Below are 18839 nucleotides of genomic sequence, written 5' to 3'. Positions count from 1 at the left end.
ATAAAGTTTGCTAACAGTGCAGAATTGTAATAGTCTAGGCAGAATTTTAAACTCTTGGCCAATTGCTAGAGGAAAAAAGATTTTAAATGTTATATTATGATATTTCCCGTATTTCTGTAAGAATATTTTTGAACAACAAATCCCTCTGAGAACTGCTAGACAGGCCACATAGAGGTTTTGGTGTTTTAAGAAGCTGCTGACACTCAGAAGGGGAGACACTCTGTCCATGCACAGAGGAGCTGATGGGTTTTAGGCCTTAAAAACAAAAACAAGGCTGATTTGCTTCAGCAAGGCAAGATGCCATCTCTGTGATCTCAAATACTTTCACCTTCTTTTCCTTTTGGAGGGAAAAGCAGTCTGCTCGTGTCTATATTTATTTGGCTTGAGAAATCAGCACTTTAAAATATAACCTTCTATATATGTATTTAGAAGGCAGAAGGCCCCTGGTTTGATCGCTGGCAACTCTATGCAGTAGGGACAGCTCCTGCTTGTAACCTGGACAGCCCCCACCACTCAGTGGCAACAATACTGGCCTGGACTAATATTACAACACTGGAAGGGCAAAACCTTCAACCACACAAGGAGTGGAGGACTTTCATGAAGCTTTTGATTCTTGAACAGGTGGATTGTAGGCATAATTTACAAAGGGACAGAAGCATGGATACCTGAGCTGTCTTTATTGAAGTCTATGCATATTTATTCCTAATCACAGTAATATATTATGCTATTTGTAAATATATGATGGCATATCATCTATTCGAATAGATGGTCTTTGTAATAGTGCACTCAAATTTCATTGTAACCGTTTATTTTAATTTATTTCTTTTTTTTAGTTTTGGTTGTGGTTTTATTTTGGAAATGCACCATAAAAATGAAATGGGAAAAAGCAGAACTGGACCCATGTAATGCTTGGTATAATGCTCTGGTGATCTCCAGCTTGTAAATAGATATTTTCCTTCAGTGGGAACGGGCTAGAAACCACTAAGCAAGGGAGGAGGAGGAGGAGGAGGAGTATATTATTGTAATAGTATTATTAATATTTGTTGTTGTTGTTATGCACTGATTTCCCACCTTGCTTCCTCTTGCAAGAACACCAAAGCTGCTCACAATGTTCTCCTTTCTATTTAACCCTTACAACAAGAACCCTGGGAGGTAGGTTAGGCTAAGGAGGTAGGTTAGGCAGGGACTGGCCCAGAGTCACTCACTGAGCTTCATGGCTGAGTAGGGACTAGAACCCACATCTCCTGAGTCCCAGTCCACTGCACCACACGAGTTCTCTCTTCTAGAAATTCTTGTGGTGAATAACAGTTGGGTATGACTCTGCTCTGCTCTATTCTTATATCTGCAATTCAATTCACAGCTTGTCAGCAACAGCTGGTGGCTCTGTTGTTAGGGAAGTGGGACATCCACTCCAGGGTTCAGGCTGGCCATTAAAGGAGCTGTCTGTGGTCCTGAAACCAATTGCTGTAGCCCCTTAAAAGTTCAGACTCTGGTTTTGTTTTCATGAAGGGTTTAACCTGCTTCTGTAAAGAGGTTTCATCTTCCATTTTTGTTGTGGAGAAAAAATGCATCCTTTCCAGGTGGCTTTTTCCAGGGGTTTGTATTTCTTTGCTCCAAGCACAAGGTAACTCTGTGATACAACTATAGCACAGTGGAATTTTTCTCCTCCCCTGGCACAATTTAAAATTAAATACCAGATTTTCCTTACTCTAAACAAGCCTGCAAAAAAGGCTGACAAACGGGAAAGGTCCTGGAGGACAAGAATGTTATAAAAAGGCCCCACAAAAGTTAGATTTCCATGCCCAGTGATACATGTCCGTCTTCTCCCAATATATTTTTTTAATTCCCTGCAACAGCCCTAAGAGGAAGGCTAGGCTATGACAATTGTCAGTTGACTGACCCAAAGTCACCTGCTCTTAATGGCTAAGCATAGATCTCAGCGTAGGTCTCTCTGGCCCTACTCTGACACCTTAACCTTTCCAACATGCTGCATCACAGGATTCTTCCAATATTGTGGGAAAATCAGATTGAGAAAGAATGCCTTACCCAAGTCCACCAGGTGGGCTTTGTAGCAGAAACTGTCAAGATAGACTTTCAACAACCAAAACTCCAATGGTTGTGCAAGTAGTAAGGAAGCTTTTTCCAAAGAAAGTCCCGCTTCAGCTATTTCATTAGGCCCGGGTCACTGATCCACCAGTGCTGACGGAACAGTGCAGCATGGACACGTGCACACAGAATCCCTCTCCACCCACCCGCAAAGTGGAGGTTGTAATTCCACAGCTGAGGGGCGTGGATTGGATAGAGCAGAGTTCCCCAGTCTGTGCCCTCCAGATGTGCTGGCTGGAGGATACTGAGTGTTGGAGTCCAATAAGTTTATTTTTATTTAAGCGTCATTTTAATTGTTAACAGTATTTGCTTATTTTATCTGGCCAGGGCGACTTATTTTATATTGTTACTTATTTTATATTGTTATTTTTATATTGTTATTTTTGTATTTTACTTCATGTTGTGAGCCACCCCGAGGCTTCGGCGAATGGGGCGGCATAGAAATGTTTTAATAAGTAAGTAAGTAAGTAAGTAAGTACCAGGTGGAGAAAGTGGGGTGGCGCTACCAGGATGGAAGTAGCCAGAAGGGACAACATACTGACCTGCCTTTCTCTCTATTTATCCATCTTCTTACAAGTGTTTGCATTCCTTATTGTTGTTTCCACAGGGCCCTGTCCGCATGACTCCGGATCTTGCTGCTTCTCCTGCTGTGGGTTATGTTCCCCTAAGCCAGAAACCTGAAGCAGTGGTGCATGCTATGAAGGTAAATCTGCATCTTTGTGCTTAGCAAGCCATGCTTTGTGTTCTGGCCCAAGAGGGGAAGATCCCAAGGAAGGACACTGAGGAGCCTGCACTGAGGAGACACAGCAGAGGACGCTGTCTTACTCTGATCCTTGGTCCACCTACATCAGTGTCACCCTCACTGACTGGCAGCCACTCTCCAGGGCTGAAAATGCCAGACAGGGAATGTGGAGCTTCTGTATGCTCCCTCACTGAGCTGATTCTGTTGCACTAGGAAGATCTGGTACTGATTCAACATGTAGTTAGCACACTGGTGATGAGCCATTTCTGGAACAAGGCAGGTCAGCACAGCTCACCTCTAAGAATTCTGCTGGCCTGTTGCATTCTGTAAACAAGCATTTGGGCTCATTTTCTGTTGCTTTAGGAAAAGCCAGTTTCCCGTGGTCCTACCAGCAAACAGGCAATCAATGCATCATATTGCCTAAGGATGCCTGTTAGCTAGGGTGCTATTACTTTAGACAGGATTCCATCCTCTTAGGCAGTCCACAGCTAAGTTGTGTGTTGGGTATCCATATCTGAACAAATAAAAATATGTTAGACAAGAGTCACAAAGATTACAAAAAGTACAAAGGCAAATTTCATCTGAGGAGGATGTTTCAAAAGCAGGGAGAGATTTGTGAAAAAGCCCTCTTTTTTGTGGCTGAATGATGACTTTCTGTCTGAGAAAGCTATTTTTCCATCCTGCACATCTGCCTTGATTTTTGGATTCCCAGCAAGATTGGTGAAAACCTGGAATTTCTCACAGCAGTTGAAATGTGGAGTGCTGCCCTAAGGAATTTTGCAATGGCAGTAGAGAGAAAACAGTCTTGTTGAGGACCGAAAGCTTGCTCTTGTTCGTTGTCTGACTGTGAGAGAGGCAGACCACACCAGCGTGTTGTGTTGTATTTTTTAAAAAGACTATTGTAGGTGCATGCTAACAACATAGAGGGAGCCCATCTCCCATCAGGACCAGCTGCTGCAGTCATCATGCTCAGTGAATTTATACGTTTAAGCTTTTTGTAATGATTAGTAACAGAAAATATCATAGCAGGAAACCATCAGTTACTTTTTGTACATGGCCACACACTTCCTTTTAGGACATCTGTGTCAAAACATCTGCCCCCAGGCTTATCTTTACAATTTCTGATCTTGTTGAAAGAGGCTTATTTTATATTTTTGATCATATTGGGTTTCTCTGAGAGAACCTGCATAACTAACCCTTGTTGTTTGGTCACCCAGAAAAAATTGCATTCTTCAGTCTCACCTTAAAAAACCTTCTGTTGGAGGCAATCAAAATCATTGTGAACCAAATCTTCTGACTTGTACACCCATGTGTGCAGAGCTGAAGCATTATATAGATGTATCTGTATCACCCCCCAAGGACCATAGTTTTCATTATTAGAAGTCTCAATGCGCTTCAAAAGCCCTTTGTAATGCACCAGTCCCTAGGGCATATGGATAATCTTTCAGGATATGAGTATGTGCAGCAATCCCAAGACAGAGCTTAGTCAGCTGCTCGAACCAGCTTTTTTCTCCCAGATCCAGAATTCTGCTTTGAATCGCCAGGCCTCTAATGTTGCATTGCATTGAAAACTTTCACTGCTGAGTGTCTTGCAACTGCTAAAGGAAGGATGGGTAACATGCAGCTGGCCTTGCATTTTGCCTCACCACTGAAATTTGGTGCTGTAATGGTGCTAGCCATAAAAATAGCTTAATTTAGAGGCCAAAAATCAGTCTTGCCACCAAAATGTTGGCCAAAAGAGTCCCTTTTTCCTGCAGCTGTTACAGCACCAGTTCTCAATGGCAGACCACACTTTCAGCTTACTGGAGTTTCACGCTGGCAGAAAAGCATGATGGAGATCAGCCTGGATTACAGGCGATTGTTAATTAAGTCACCCCGGCTAGCTCTGCACATTTACCCTGTCCAGACACCCAGTGCTTCTGGGGCTGCGCATTGAGATTTGATTATCCAGGCTGCTGAGTATCACAAGCATAGGAGGGCCAAATGAGTCGTTTCCATGGTCTGCATCCCATGGGATCAATAATTAATTCTTAACTTTTCATCAGAGATCTAGTTTTATTTGCTAGCCATGCAATCCCTCTTGCTTCCGCTTGTATTCCTCTCTTCCTTGAAAAAGAAAAGCAGATGGATTGAATTAATTTAAGCAAAGCCACGCAGTCATGCAAACTTGCCATTAGTCCAAAGTATGTCAGCTAAGTTAGTGGGTAATGCAGTTTTTAAAGTAGGTTAAGGGCCCTAAGAGAATGACCTACTTTTATAACCAAGACTTTAAACACACAGCAGGGAAAAAAAGCAGCATCACTCTGGTTATGAGCGGTCAATCTGCAGAGCTTCAATGGAAAGTAAAATTTAGCTCTGAAAAACATCTCACCTGATTAAGCATTTATGTAATTTTACACAGAACTTTGTGCATATGAACCAGACTAAGCAAAATTCATTGCAGTGGTGTCCCATCAAGGAAAAAACAATAGGATTTTTCACTCTGGATTATAACGTGCATGAGGTTTCTTTGGGTTGCAGTGTTTTGTTATTTTTTTTTAAAGTCTGAGATTTGGAGTGCAGTCCTGTACACATTTGGGCAGAAAGAAATCCTACAACCCCCAGCTTGCCCCTCTTCTGACTGGCAAGTGGTCTCCAAACAGAGGTCTTTGTTAGCCAGGGGATGAGGGAATCAGAGGAGGACATTCTGCATATTCTGCCTCTAACCTGCAGCCAGGGGCAGCACTAGGTATCAAAACAGTCTGGGACTCAGTCTGCAGTTTTTGCCTGTGTTGGTTTACCTATTATTAGGAGTATTATTATCCCACCTTTTTCCTTTCAAGGATCTGAAACACATGTTCTAAAGCACAGTCCCCACACTTTTTTGAGATGCTGCCCCCTTTTTCTCTTGGGCAACAACGATTCCCAAAGTACTGCCCACTTTGGGAATCACTGCTCTAGAGTATTTCTGTGTGTGTGTCTTTAAAGGACCTAGTCTCCAAAGGATGGTCCTATTGGTAAAAATGGATATATGGTTAGGGGAGAGGAGGGCAAAGCTACCCTCAAAAGAGAAGACTCAAGGGAAGAGGGCAAGAAGAGATGAAATACCTGGAGGTAAAAGCCGGGTGACCCAGGGCCCTGACTCTTTATTTCAGCAAGAACTCCAGGAGAACAGGGTGGTGGAGCAGATGGTCTCCTGCATATCTGGGGATCCAAATGAAGGATCTGGAGGCCGGGCCCTTCCCTAACTACTCAACGGGCCCCTCTTTTTACTGTCATCTGTTGGAAGGGATTTGCTGTGGCTACTTATACGGACATAATTTGGAGCAGGAGAAACTGAGTCAAATTGCTGGTGTGCCCAGCCAGTCTGTGCAAGCTGATGCATGACTACTCAGAAGTAAATTTCACTACATTCAGTTGGACATAACCCCTAAGGAGAGATGGGTTTGCAAGTGAAAACAACAGCTGTGACTCAGATCCAGTCCAAGCAACACACAGTTGCTATAATCAAAGTACTGGATTTAATATGCATTCAAAAGTCTTGCCCAAGTTTTGTTACTGAGTGTACATGTACATGTTGCACATGGGATAAAATCCAAATAGACAGTACTTGAAGGCAAGTAACAACAGACTCTGCCCCAAAATCCAAGAACTGCAGCGCACACATGATTGCCACAAGTGAAATGAAAGGGGCTGAGATATAATGTTGCATTGCATTTATAGTCAACTTTCCCCACCTGCAAGGAACCCAGGGTGGCTTACAGCATTCTCTTCCTCTCCAATTTATCCTCACAACAACCCTGTGAGGTAGGTTGGGCTGAGAGTCCATGACTGTCCCAACGTCACCCAGTGAGTCTCTTGGCTTAGGAGGGGCTAGAGCTCAGATTTCCTGCGTCCGGTCCATTGCTGTGAGCACTATGCCACACTGGCTCTCCATTCATATTCAAAGGAGTTGCATATTGATGGGGCTTATTGCTCACAGCCCCTCAGTATTCCATTACTTTTTTGTTCCGTGATTTCCATTACCCTAACTGTGGGCTTTGAACTTGGTTGAGGATTGCAGTCCTGGGACACCACATTTAGTGATCTCGACTGATGCTCCGTTCTTCTATGTTAGGAGCCATATGGCTTCACAGCTGTATGGGCAGGAACTGCTGAGGACCCACTGAACTTTTGTACGTTTAGTTGCGGAGTTTAGTTCGCGGTCTGTGTGCCTTTCTGGAAATCCCACAATACTAACTGCTTAGCTGATATATGTGGATGAAAGATTTAGATGGCACTCTATAACATTTTGCTGGCAGAGTGTAACTTCCATGTCACCCTTTCCTTTTGTGGTGTGTGTGTGTGTGTGTGTGTGTGCATGCGGACATTTTGCTTTGTTTGTCCTTCTAGAAAGCTGGACAAAGGCTGTATCATTTGCAGCTTTAGTGATTTGGTCGTGTGATGCCATTTTATAATTCCATGTCCATTGTGTTTGTCTGTAGGTCCTTGAAGTCCATGAGAATTTGGACAGACAAATTCAGGAAAACTATGAAGAAGACCTGAGTGAAAAGGAGAAAGCAATTGTTCGTGAAATGTGCAATGTAATGAATCCATTTTCACCGTGTTTCGCATTTCAGCCATTTGCTCCCAATTGTGGCGTTAGCACTGCTGTCCAATGCCTTGTGGGGCTCAGTTCTCTTTGTGCAGGCTTCTTTGCTTGCTGTTTTTGCAGCCTGCAGACAACGGTGTCACAAAGCTACTGACAATGCACCACAGTAGAACTTGCATTCAGTAGGACCAGCTCCCAGTTAGAGGCACAATCCTGTACACATTTAGAGACAAAAAGGGCCTACAGCTCTCAGCAAGCAGGGGAGTAGCAGGGAATTGCAGGCCTTTTCTCTGTCTCAACTTGCATAGGATTATGCCTTGAGTGTATGTAGGACACAGCCTGTACTTCTATTCTTGTGTCCGCCTGGATGTGTGTAAGTGGCTAAGACCTTTAGTGCACTTCAAATACGTGTACCCAGATTTCAGAGGGTATTTGTACTGGGCTATGGTTCCTTTCCATCTCAAATGCTGGAAATTATGAGAATTCATAAAACATTCCATACCAGAACTACTAAAATCTGTGGTGTAGAGCAAAAGTAGGAATCTGTGCTCCCGGAAGGCCTGCAGCCCCAGGCCTGTTTTAATGTAGCTGGGGAGAGCCGGGGGGGGGGGGGGGGGGGGGGGGGGGGGGGGGGGGGGTTTGAGGGGGGGGGGGGGGGGGGGGGGGGGGGGGGGAGAAGGGCAGGGCAGGGGGCAGAGGTGAAGACAGGGGAAGCGTTGACATGGACTGGCCAATGACAGAAGGACCTGGCACGTTAAATCACCAGTTCCGACCTCTGGCAAGCACTGTGTGCTCCTCATCCATGGCCTATTTTTGAAATGGAGAGATGTTAGAAAGAGAGTGAAGGGTATGCCAGGAAGAGTGTGAGCTAGAAAAGGAAGAAAGAGAGAGTAGCAGAAGAATAGAAGAGATGAGGGAATGAGTGAGAAAAAGGATAGAGAGAGAGAGAGAGAGAGAGAGAGAGAGAGAGAGAGAGAGAGAGAGGTGTGAGGGGATGGCAGAAAAGGAGAAAGCCACTTCAGACAACATGAAAACCCACATTCAAGGTTGTATGTGGGTTGTCCCTGAAACATGGACTTGTTGGGTTGTGAATCGTGGGTTGTTCACCATGCTTTGTCATCTCAGCTGGGTTCAGACAACACAAGAACCCATGTTTTAACACAAGGCCATGGTTCATGATAACTCATACTCAACTCATAGCAAATCCTTGAGTATTGGCTATTGCAATATATAGACCCAGGCAAAAGGGGTGGCTCTCACAAATGAGAAAGAGAAGGGGTGCCCCTTCCCAGTTTTGCCATCAGCCTCACCCCCTCAGGCATGCCTTCCCCCCACAGAATGCCCTCAAGGGAATGCATGTCTCTGCAGAAAACAGTGTTTTCACTCCCAAAGGGAAAAGAGCCTCACAGTCTTCCTCACAGTCTACTTCTAGCTGGAAAAGCACCAGCTCAAATCCCAGTGCTTTGCTGTCCAGGCTGAAATCAGGCTTAGCCCTTTCGTGAAGGCTTGGCAGACCCCCATCCCTCTCCTAAGTTGCTCTTAAGCCCGTGCCTCTCTGCTTTCCCACCAGCTGCCAGATGTGGAGTCGCCAATGGCTATCACTCTGCACATCTGTTTCTCTTCAGGTCTTGGCTGTTGTCACCAACAGAAAGCTCACACAGCAATCACTTCCTGTCACTCTGTGTAAAACTAAATTGCAGTGTTGCTGGAAGAAGGAGGAAGCAGATGACAGAGAAGTGGCATTTCCTTGTCTCTTGAGACAGGGACAAGGGAGGGAGGGAGGGAGGAAGAGTAGCAGAAAACTGTTTCTCACTTTTTTGCTGGAGTAATGCAAGGGGAGTATGAAATGAAATTCCTTCATTGAAAAGATTAGTTCTTCTTCACGGTCACCTGTCCACATATGGGCTCTGTGTGCATGCATATGTGTGATGCACAGGTGACCACAAAGAACAGTGTTAAAGGTAAGCAACCTACCTTTCTTTGCATACTCAGAAATGAATAGCTCAGTCCTGTGTGTTTTATGTTTGCTAAAATTGTGGGCTGCCATCTAAAGAGATCAATGCTGCTTTAAAGCTTTGTATCTAACACATTCAAAAGCAACACAGGAGCTTGTTTTTTTTAAAAGAAGACCTTTGTGATTCAGAGTCTTCTTTCAACAACAACAACAAAAAAGGCTCCACAGAGTGAGCAGAATTTCCAATAGCTCCTGTACATGTTTTCTTTGGAGCCATGTTATATTGGGTGAAAAGTGCTCCTCATGAGTAAGTTGCTTGTACGGATACAGCTCTGCAGCCCAGCCCCTTGCCATTCTATCTGGAAGTAAGCCTCACTGCTTCCAATCCCTAGTAAGTTCAGTTAAGATTTAATCTTAGTCTCAAAGTACTCCGGTTTGTGTGTCTGTTCCCTCCCACTATTGTGGGCCTGTTCCCATGAAAGAAATCCCCACAAGCATGCTTGGAGAAGCTGAAGGGCATAATCACACGAAGCTTGTGGTCAGCTGAAGTAGCATTTAGGGTTGTAACTCCATACTGTCCTATGGGAGTTGGTCTAATGTAGAAGCTTTTGGCAAGGTGGAAAACCAAGAACACTGGTAAATGCGAATATTGTGGGTTTGTGGGATGCCACATGGCATATAGCCAGAGGCAGCAACACGATGTATGAAGGAGCCCTGTTTGTTTCTTCAAGCTCACCATGGTAAATGGGAAGGTTTTTTCTTCTCACACTAAGAGTTAAAACAAAGACTTGTCCCAAAAAACTAGTCGGAAACGAAAAGCAGGTGGTTCTTGTACCCCAAGTGCTGCATCCAGTGTTGCAAGGACTCAGTTTAGACCCCTGTGGGACCTTAAACTTTGTGGGATGCTCAAGGTTGTCCGGCACTGAAATTCACCTGCCCTTTGAAATAGGTAGCTTTCAGGTGGAATTCAAGGACCATGGCTCAAATGATGCCTTTAACCCAAAAATGTTGTCTGAGCAGTCTAAAAAGTTAGCTCAGAATTTACAATAAAACCTTTCCAAGCAATGCTGCAGCACCTTCCTCATTTACTGCATTTTGAAATGGACTCCCCAGACATACCTTATCAGAGGTGATGCAACAGCATGCTTGGGTGGCTTCCTGAGCCTGGAGTTCAGAGGGTTTATCAGTCTGAACACGGGATTGGCACAGCCCTGGCAAAGCAGCCTCCCTCTTGCCTCATCCTTGGGAGACCTAGTGAGGAGGCTGAGCCAAGGACATGGCTTCTCTGGTGCCTTCCTGGAGAGGGGTGGTTCCAGGCCCCACGCTCAGCAGGCACAGGGACCTGGAACCAGCCACAGAGCTTTGCTGTGCTTCTGCTTTGCATTAACCTTCACGGGGTCGGAGCCACGTTTAGGCATGTGCAACTAAGCCCAAAGAACCAGGCGTCCCCCACGTCCTCCTCTCCATGCCAGCCTCTCGGGCCTGCTGATCATGCTGTGCAAAGGGCTGGGGAACCCTGATACGTTCGGTGAGCTGTGGTGCAGTGGTAAGGAATCGATCCTGAAAAATCGAGGTTAATTGTTTTATCAACTGTATCATATGCTGTTTCCAGTGCTTGTAAGCTGCCCAGAGAACCTTTGGGTTATGGGGCAGCAGAGAAGTGGAATAAAATAAATAAATAAATAAATAAATCAGGCAGAAGCTCTGTCCACGAGCAGACCCCTTCACGTTCCGGCGGAACGTGAGTGCACTCATACATCTGTAATGCGTCTGAGATGGAGCTACATTTTCCCTCCCACCTTGGCCACCACCACTTGGAGTCTGGTGCTTAACGAAGAGAACAGGGGTTCTTTAAGCTTGCCAGCAGCTGACCTAGCACTGAACTCAAATTCTCAGCCTAATTTACCAGTTTGATACCATTACCTAAGGCATGTCTCTGCTTTTAATTTCTAGAGGCTTTAATAAGATTAACCCTTTTAATCCATCAACAAACATTATCTTGGGGGACGGAGGCCACCTAGTGCCAAGAAGAGGAATTGCATAACTCAATGGTGGGGGCAGGATGAGGTGGCCAGGAATCAACTGCTTTAGCTGTAATAGTACTTCTTTTACTATTACAACTAAAACTGTAATTTTAGTTTACCAGCAGTAACCTGTGTTTCCCTTTGCCTCATAGGTCGTCTGGCGAAAACTGGGTGATGCCGCAAGCTCCAAACCTTCGATCAGGCAGCATCTTTCGGGAAACCAGTTCAAGGGCCCCTTATAAGAACCTCACATCACAAGACTGGGAGTGAAAAGAATGAGAGAAACAGACTTCTCTGCTTCTAGCTGCCAGGGTTATCTATTTTTCCAACTTTCCTGTAGCTGTTGATAGTGTAATGAGGCAGCTAAAGGCCTAGTCTGTAGGCTGGGCTGGACCGGAACAATTTTACATGGGTTAATAATAACTGTCCTCCAATGGCCAATTTGTGTCATTTGTATTGTAGTGAAAACCTGCTTTGTTGGATGGTCATATTTAGAAATACCTGAACCCGACTGAATTTCTAGGAGGGCAAAGAAACAGGGGACCTTAGCCTATGGAGCAGTTAAACTCCTTTGCTTCGTCCTGCTAATGCATCGCAGTGCAGCAGCCCCTTGCAGCATGATTTTGGAAAATACCAAGGAAAACATGAAACCTGCATCTTTCTTTCTTTCTTTCTTTCTTTCTTTCTTTCTTTCTTTCTTTCTTTCTTTCCACTTGAGATAATTAGTCCTATCAGAGATAGTTTACCTAGCATTAAGAACACTTTTTGAGGGCCAGTTCCAGGTTGCTGTGTGGCTTGTAAGAGGAGAGGCAAATCCTCCAGCCATGGATATGAATCTGCCAGGGCCTTGATAAGCCACAGCCCCTGGCTGGTGGGCTCCTCTCAATGTGATAGGCCCCAAGCATATTCATTTTCCTCCAGGTCTGCCTAATATTCATGAATCCTGGGGATGTGATACGTATTCCAAATGACTAGCCTACAGCAACTTCCATGTTCTGGTGAGCCCCTTGCCTGAAGGGTATAGACACAACTTGCATTGCCATGCTCTTTCCCTGTTACTGGGCAACCATGGGAACCATGGGCCTTTAATGCAACTTGGGTCTATGACGGATGGTGACCAGGGTGATTGTTGCAAAGGAGAACCAGGCTTGGGGCAGGTATCAAGGATTATCCTTGTTGGTTACTTGATGAGGCCACACTTGTCCGGGTTCCATGGCCAATTCCAGGCACTTCTAGGTGTCCTACTTTCCTTCTCGCTGTTGCTGCGAGGTCATCTGCCCTCTCTGAGTGAGCAGTGACAAGAAGGAGAGGTAGCTTCTGTAGCTTTCCTACTCTCTCTTTCTGGGAGGTGCTGCAGCTTGCATCGAGAGGAAATGGGCAACCCAATGGGCCCCCCATCCAACAAATCTTGTTCAAAGGCTGCTCAGAACTGGAATTGGTCTTGGTTCAGTATGTACAGTGGTACCTGCCAGTATTTTACGTTCTACACCACTATTCACACTACTGTAAACATGAGAGGGGAAACCGTGGCCCTACAGCTGTTCTTGGGCTGCAGTTCTCCCCAGACCTGGCCAATGGTAAGGGATGATGAGAGTTGCAGTCTAGTAACATCAAGAGAGCCAAAAGATTCAGCAGCCTGGTCTTCCTTTGCATCGCCCCTCCCCTGCGTGTGGGAATACTTGCTTCTGTGTTGCCAGGTTTGTTTTTGCTTCTGTGTGTGTTTATTCAGATGTTAATGTCTTGTTGCAAAAAAATCCATGTGGACTGGCCCTGCACTGTCCGTGTTGCCCAGACTTTTTAATATTAAACAGAAAGGTCCATTTCTTCAGTCTTTCATATAATTTAGCTTGCTGACATGATGGGAAGAGTGGTGGGCGCAGTGTGTTCTGTCCCATCATTCTCAACAGTCACTTCTCAGCGAACTAACACACAGAATGGGTTCTTTGAAAATGGGACCAGAACAGCAGCCATTCAAGCTGGCCAAAGGAAAGTCTGTCTTCAGACATGCTGCTTTCATTCAACCACTCAACCAAATCAAGTCTCTCTCCTTGGAACTGCTTCATATTACATGGGTTTGCTCGGTTCTTCTTTGTGGTCTCTGCGCATCACACGTACGGGCTCTGCACGCATGGAGTCTGTTCAGTCGAAGGAGATGCATAGATGACCACTTGAAGAACAACATTTACAGGTAAGCTATTTGCCTATTCGATTACTATATCAAGCAGCTCTTTTGTAACCTGCCAAAGATGTTGATTGCCTATCCTGGCTCCATCCCACCTCATCTCATTAGGTATTTGTTGATTTCCTTAACTTGTACAGCAGAACACACAACTGGCAATCTTCTCACTTGTGTGAAGGAACTTTTACGAGGATTCATATACCCTCAGAAAATTTGCATTGAGATTTGTAATTAGTTTGAAGATGTCACAGTTTCGGCTGTTGTGACCTTGACTCATAGAATTTTGGCTTAGCTACTTACAGCTGGTTCAGTTAGTTGGCTGAATTTCTGTTGGTTTCTCTTAGAGTGTCATCTGTTTAAGTACCCACATTGCTCTTCAACCACTGGATAATCAGAAACTTCTCCACACACCTTTAAAGTTACCTTCCTGTATGAAGGCCAGTGTCAATTGGCCATTGCTTCTTCTTGTGCTTCAGCCTTGGCAACACAATCCTCCAAGAGATGACTTTACTGCCTGCACATTGATGTGTCATGTTTGCTGAGGGTGACACATAAAATGCTGATGCAAAATGCAAGTATCCAAACATTTGGAGACAAGTAGTGATCGTATACCACAAAAATATGACTGGAACAACCCCAAGCGTGCTCCCTGCTTTTTTGTTTACAAATATGTCTTACTTTTGACCTTAAAGTCAGGACCAACCAAAGTCCCTTTGATTTCAGTGGGTCCATTCTAAATATGTCTAAATCTGGATCTAACCCAAGTGCAAACCCTCCTTCCTCTTCTATCTAGTTTGCCCCAACAACCCACAAACAGACATCTTACTGGGACAAATGCAAAGCTTTCAGTAAATGATGTGCTTGAAAGCAAGCCTTAATTATTGTATGTCTTTCTCTTTATACAAACCAGTCAAATCCAGCCAAGACACAGAAGGAGAACTTAATTTAAAACTGATCTTATAACATCCACAGATTTCATTCTGATTCAATTGGACGGAGATAGACAATAATTTCTCAGAGCTGCAAGTCATGAGGTAGCTCTCTGTTGGTCAAGCAGGTTTTGCAGGGGTTTTGGAACCAGCATCAAAACAAATTCTGCACAACTAGCTTTCTAGAGGCAAGAGTGCGATGCAAGCAACCATGCCTCTTACCTGCCATGTTCAGTGCTGTTGTCCACCAACCACTTATTGTTTGTAAATCACTAGCTTTGTTGTAATATTCCTGGATTTTCTCATTTTTATTTCCCATCAATTGCATTCTTTCCCAACTGTCTTCTCCTCTCTTCTATTCCTCTGTATCCTTTGGATGTTCGAAGATTTACATCGACTTGTTTTGAGCCACCTATTTGCTAAACCATTTTAATGGCAGCTGTGACCCATCCCTGGGATAGCGTGAAGCCTTTTTAAGTGATAAGGAGCAAAATTTATGGGCTGCAGTGCTTATACCACCATGGCACTGTGCTGCTGATAAATTCAAGCAGTTGCTTAGCCAGATGTGTTTCATCCCCAAGAGAAACATGAAATGAGCCAGGAAACACTGAATGATTGTTCTTCACAGATCTGAGCACCACTGCAAACAGGCTCAGAAGTTATAAAGCACCCAGCAGGATCCAAAATGTGCACAGGGCATGGTTTTGAAGGGCCATAATGCAGCAGCTCTGGTCTGGTCTGTGCCTGCACTGGACACAGCCTGTGCTGCCTTTGAAAGGGCAAATAACTAAAGAGCTGGAGCAAAGTTTCGCCTGTATAATTTGGAATGTCTGAGCTTTCTCATTCCTGGTTCACCTGCAGTCCCTCACATTCTCTGAAAAGCTGCCTCTGGAAATTCAAAAGTCCTTCCTGGACAGCTTGCAGTAGAATAGCAGTTGCAGTTGAAATGGCAAATTCAGACACATGCAATACACATTTGGAAGTTCTTGGGTGTGTCTCTTGGGATCTCAGTCCAGATGTTTTGGTCAACTAGATTTTTTTCTCAGTCCATTGATTGCTTGGGCACCCAACAAACCAAGGAAACCACTAAATTGAACCCACATTTTGTGTATTTGTTTAAATAAATAAATAAATAAATAAATACAAGAGGAGTATCTATTATAAAACCAAACTGTGACATGGGAATTAACTGAACCCTCTTCCAAATAATTAAATAAAATCAGAAGATGGACCAGCTTAAGTAAAACCACTGAAGTGGGAATGGCACAAATTACATGTATTCAACTAGCCCTATCTAAATAACATTAAATAAATTACAAAGTACTCCAAAGTAAATAGTTTGTAACTCCATGGTCATATTTGCAAAAAGAAAAAACTTCTGTTTTCATTGATGAAAATATAATGTATGCCCAAATGCAACTTATGTGTTATAGAGTTTGCAGGTGTAGTGCTATATGTTTTTTGTTTCATTGTTCTTCATTGCTACTAAATGTTTAGCTTGAACTGAGCTAAAATGAGCGTCTTCCTTGGCGGGGAAAAGGAGACTCGGCACACTCCTATGGCCTCCCACCATTGTCTGGGAGGCCGTAGGATTCTTCAGAGACAGTGCTCCAAGGTCTTGTGATCTCAGAGCTGGGACTCCAAAGACTGAAGCCCTGCCCTGCCCTGCCCTGCCCTGCCCTTTTGCAACTGGCTCAGAAAGACCATGCCAGCTACCCTGTTCCCGAGGTTGCAGTTGGGCCTTGGAGAGGGAGAAAGTGTGTGCTGGGACAGGGAGAAGAGGCTGAGTCTATGGACTTACACCAAATCCAATTGGTGCCCTGGCATCCTTCGCTCTGCCTCTCCGCACTAAATCTAGATGGTAAAAAATGGCCTTCTAGAGAAAATACCTGTGAGGCACGGCAGCAGTAGAGAGCAACACTGTTGCACCTGGCCCAGGGCAATAGGACTGTGCTCTCCATGACTTTACAGTATGCCTTGGGTGCTAAAGTTTCAGTTGTCTATTATTTTTTTAATTGCAAGTTGCACACAGTACACTAAGGTGGAAAGAGAAAATGTCCTGAAAGATTGCATATTAAACTGGAGTAACAACCCCTCCTTTCCCCAAATAGCACCCATTAAAATGCGTAGTTCAACATTACAGTTTGCTGTGGACAGTGATTTCCAGATTTTTATATCCTTAGAACTGGGTTCGAATGGAGCTACTTCAGGCTTGTCAGATTGGCTTTGATTTTCTCTTATTAGAACTCCAGGATGCTGCAGACAGACCCAGGGGCATTAGATGTACCTACAGAGTTAAAGAGTAGGGTGTTTCTGAGCACTTTCTGGGTCTAGATGTAGGTTTTCAGTACCAGAACTGAGCTCACCAGTCGCTTCCGTACGGAAGTCCACTCCTTGTTTTCCTCCAGCTTCCTTTCTTTCAATAACCTAATTTAGATGGGGGAAAGCCATGGGGTTGGTGCAAACGTTTAAGTGGACACTTATGAATTGCCAATAAAAAGACCTGCATCACCAAAAAAGGAGAGTACCAATTTGCATTAAATGTGCATGTGCTAATTTATGCATATGGATGCAAATTTTAAAATAATTTAATTGAAATATGGTACATCTCACCCTGGAGTGGAAGACCCGCTGATGTGTGTGCCTGTCTGTTCAATCTATTGTCCAGGTGCCAACTATTTATGGGTTCTTTATCTTTAAGTTGGGACTGGACAGCTTTTGGTGACCCTTAAATAGAAGACTGCAAAGGGGCACATGGATACAACGGGGCACCAGAAACCCTTTCTGAAGGGTGGATTCAAAAATCGACCAGAAAATCTTGAATGCTCTTCTGTCGTAAAACAAGCATTCGGCTGAAGTTTAATATGCTTTGAAAGTTCAGAACAAAAGTATTCTTGGCTCTTCCACTGTACTGCCACTTTATTTCTGAGCAATTGAAATATTTTCCCTTTTAAGGGAAAAAAGAGCAAATTGTGGTAAGAAAAAATATCGTGCTCCTTGTCCCTTTGTAACAAAAAAGAGCACAAGTTTGTTTCAAAAAGGCATGTTTTTAGCCAAATGAAAGCGATTTTAAAAAATCATTGGGTTGAACATGGACTTAGTCATGCTTTGAATGAGATCAATAAGTTAAGCCGTGAGTTTATGTCCCACCAATTTTAGTAGGTCTGTTCTAAGTATGGCTAAATCTGGATCCAACACAGTGTTTTTAAGTGACCTTTAAACTTTTTAAAAACTGGTGTGTGTGGAGGGGAAAAGTACTACTGATCTTTTTCAAACATAGTGCATGGCTGTAAAGTGATAAAATTGTATATTTTTCATAATGTGGGAAAAGAGTCTATTTGTGCTGCTTTGGGAAATCAATATGAAATTATGATTTCTGTTAAACCTGTGATTTTACAACCCCACTATATTTTCTGTATATGACTGACAAATAGAAATGGAAGAATTTAGCACCTGCGCTCATGTATATAAGCGATGTCTTTAGATCTTAGCACACATTTATACCTTTTATTGAATCACCTTGCTTTTGGGGGGATGGGGAGAAAATGTGAGCAGATTTTTTGATAAGTGTGTAAAACCTTAATTTGAAATATTTTAGTAAAAATTAAAGTAAGAGATTGTGATAGTGTATACATTCAGTTGAAGAAAATAAAACATGTTCTTTGTAAGTGAGCAGTGACATGTCTGGATTCTTCTTTTTGAACTGAAGACAGCTACCCTATGGCACACTTCCCCAGGAGTAAGCTGCACTGAACTCTGGGACATAGTTTGAGTAGATCCAGCTAGGATTACACTATACTGGGATTAGAATGTTTGCAGATCAGGATGAAATTATGATTTATGCTAAACCTGATGTTTATAATCCTGGTTTATTCCAGCCAAAGGTGTACTTACAAAGTTGGTTTGGATGGAGAAAGATCATCATGACCTTCATGCTGGTGAAACTTGCATCTGAATGTTACCCTCATCTTATTTCACATGGGCTATTAACTGCTTTCCATCCTTTGGGGCACTTTCAAATCTGTAGCAGAGCAATCCTGTGCAGGCTTTAAAGAAAAAATTGCAATGGAATGGAGTGTCAGCGTGCTTTAACTGTTTCCCACCTGTGCTGTGTTTGCAATTGAAATCCCAAACCTCTAAGGCAATGCAGTGGGCTCCACTCTTATAGGCAACCAAAAAATCAGTTTAGATAGATTTGCACTGAGAGAAAGTTCCCTCTAGACTCTAGAGTCTAGTGTTAATGCCCTGATATGTAGGTGATCAAGTCAGAGCTCTGGCAAGAAGGATCTGTCTCCTCCAGCAGGGAAGATGGAAGATACAGGAAACCAGGAGGCA

At 43.8% G+C, this 18839-nt stretch overlaps 1 protein-coding gene across 2 annotated transcripts in view; it reads left to right on the top strand.

Moving 5' to 3' along the window:
• CCDC85C (coiled-coil domain containing 85C) overlaps nt 1-18176 on the top strand; it is a 188952-nt gene extending 170776 nt beyond the window's left edge. For both annotated transcript variants that reach the window (XM_044436425.1, XM_044436424.1), the window contains 3 exons: nt 2714-2809; nt 7312-7410; nt 11549-18176. In XM_044436425.1, the coding sequence (XP_044292360.1) occupies nt 2714-2809; nt 7312-7410; nt 11549-11638 (285 nt within the window). In that variant the 3' untranslated portion in view covers nt 11639-18176. The remainder of the gene's footprint in view (nt 1-2713; nt 2810-7311; nt 7411-11548) is intronic.
• The last annotated feature ends 663 nt before the right edge of the window (nt 18177-18839 follow it).

Source organism: Varanus komodoensis, unplaced genomic scaffold (genome assembly GCF_004798865.1).
Source record: "Varanus komodoensis strain SLA01 unplaced genomic scaffold, ASM479886v1 scaffold3, whole genome shotgun sequence".
Classification (NCBI taxonomy): domain Eukaryota; kingdom Metazoa; phylum Chordata; class Lepidosauria; order Squamata; family Varanidae; genus Varanus; species Varanus komodoensis.
This window is presented reverse-complemented; position numbering and strand designations above follow the sequence as displayed.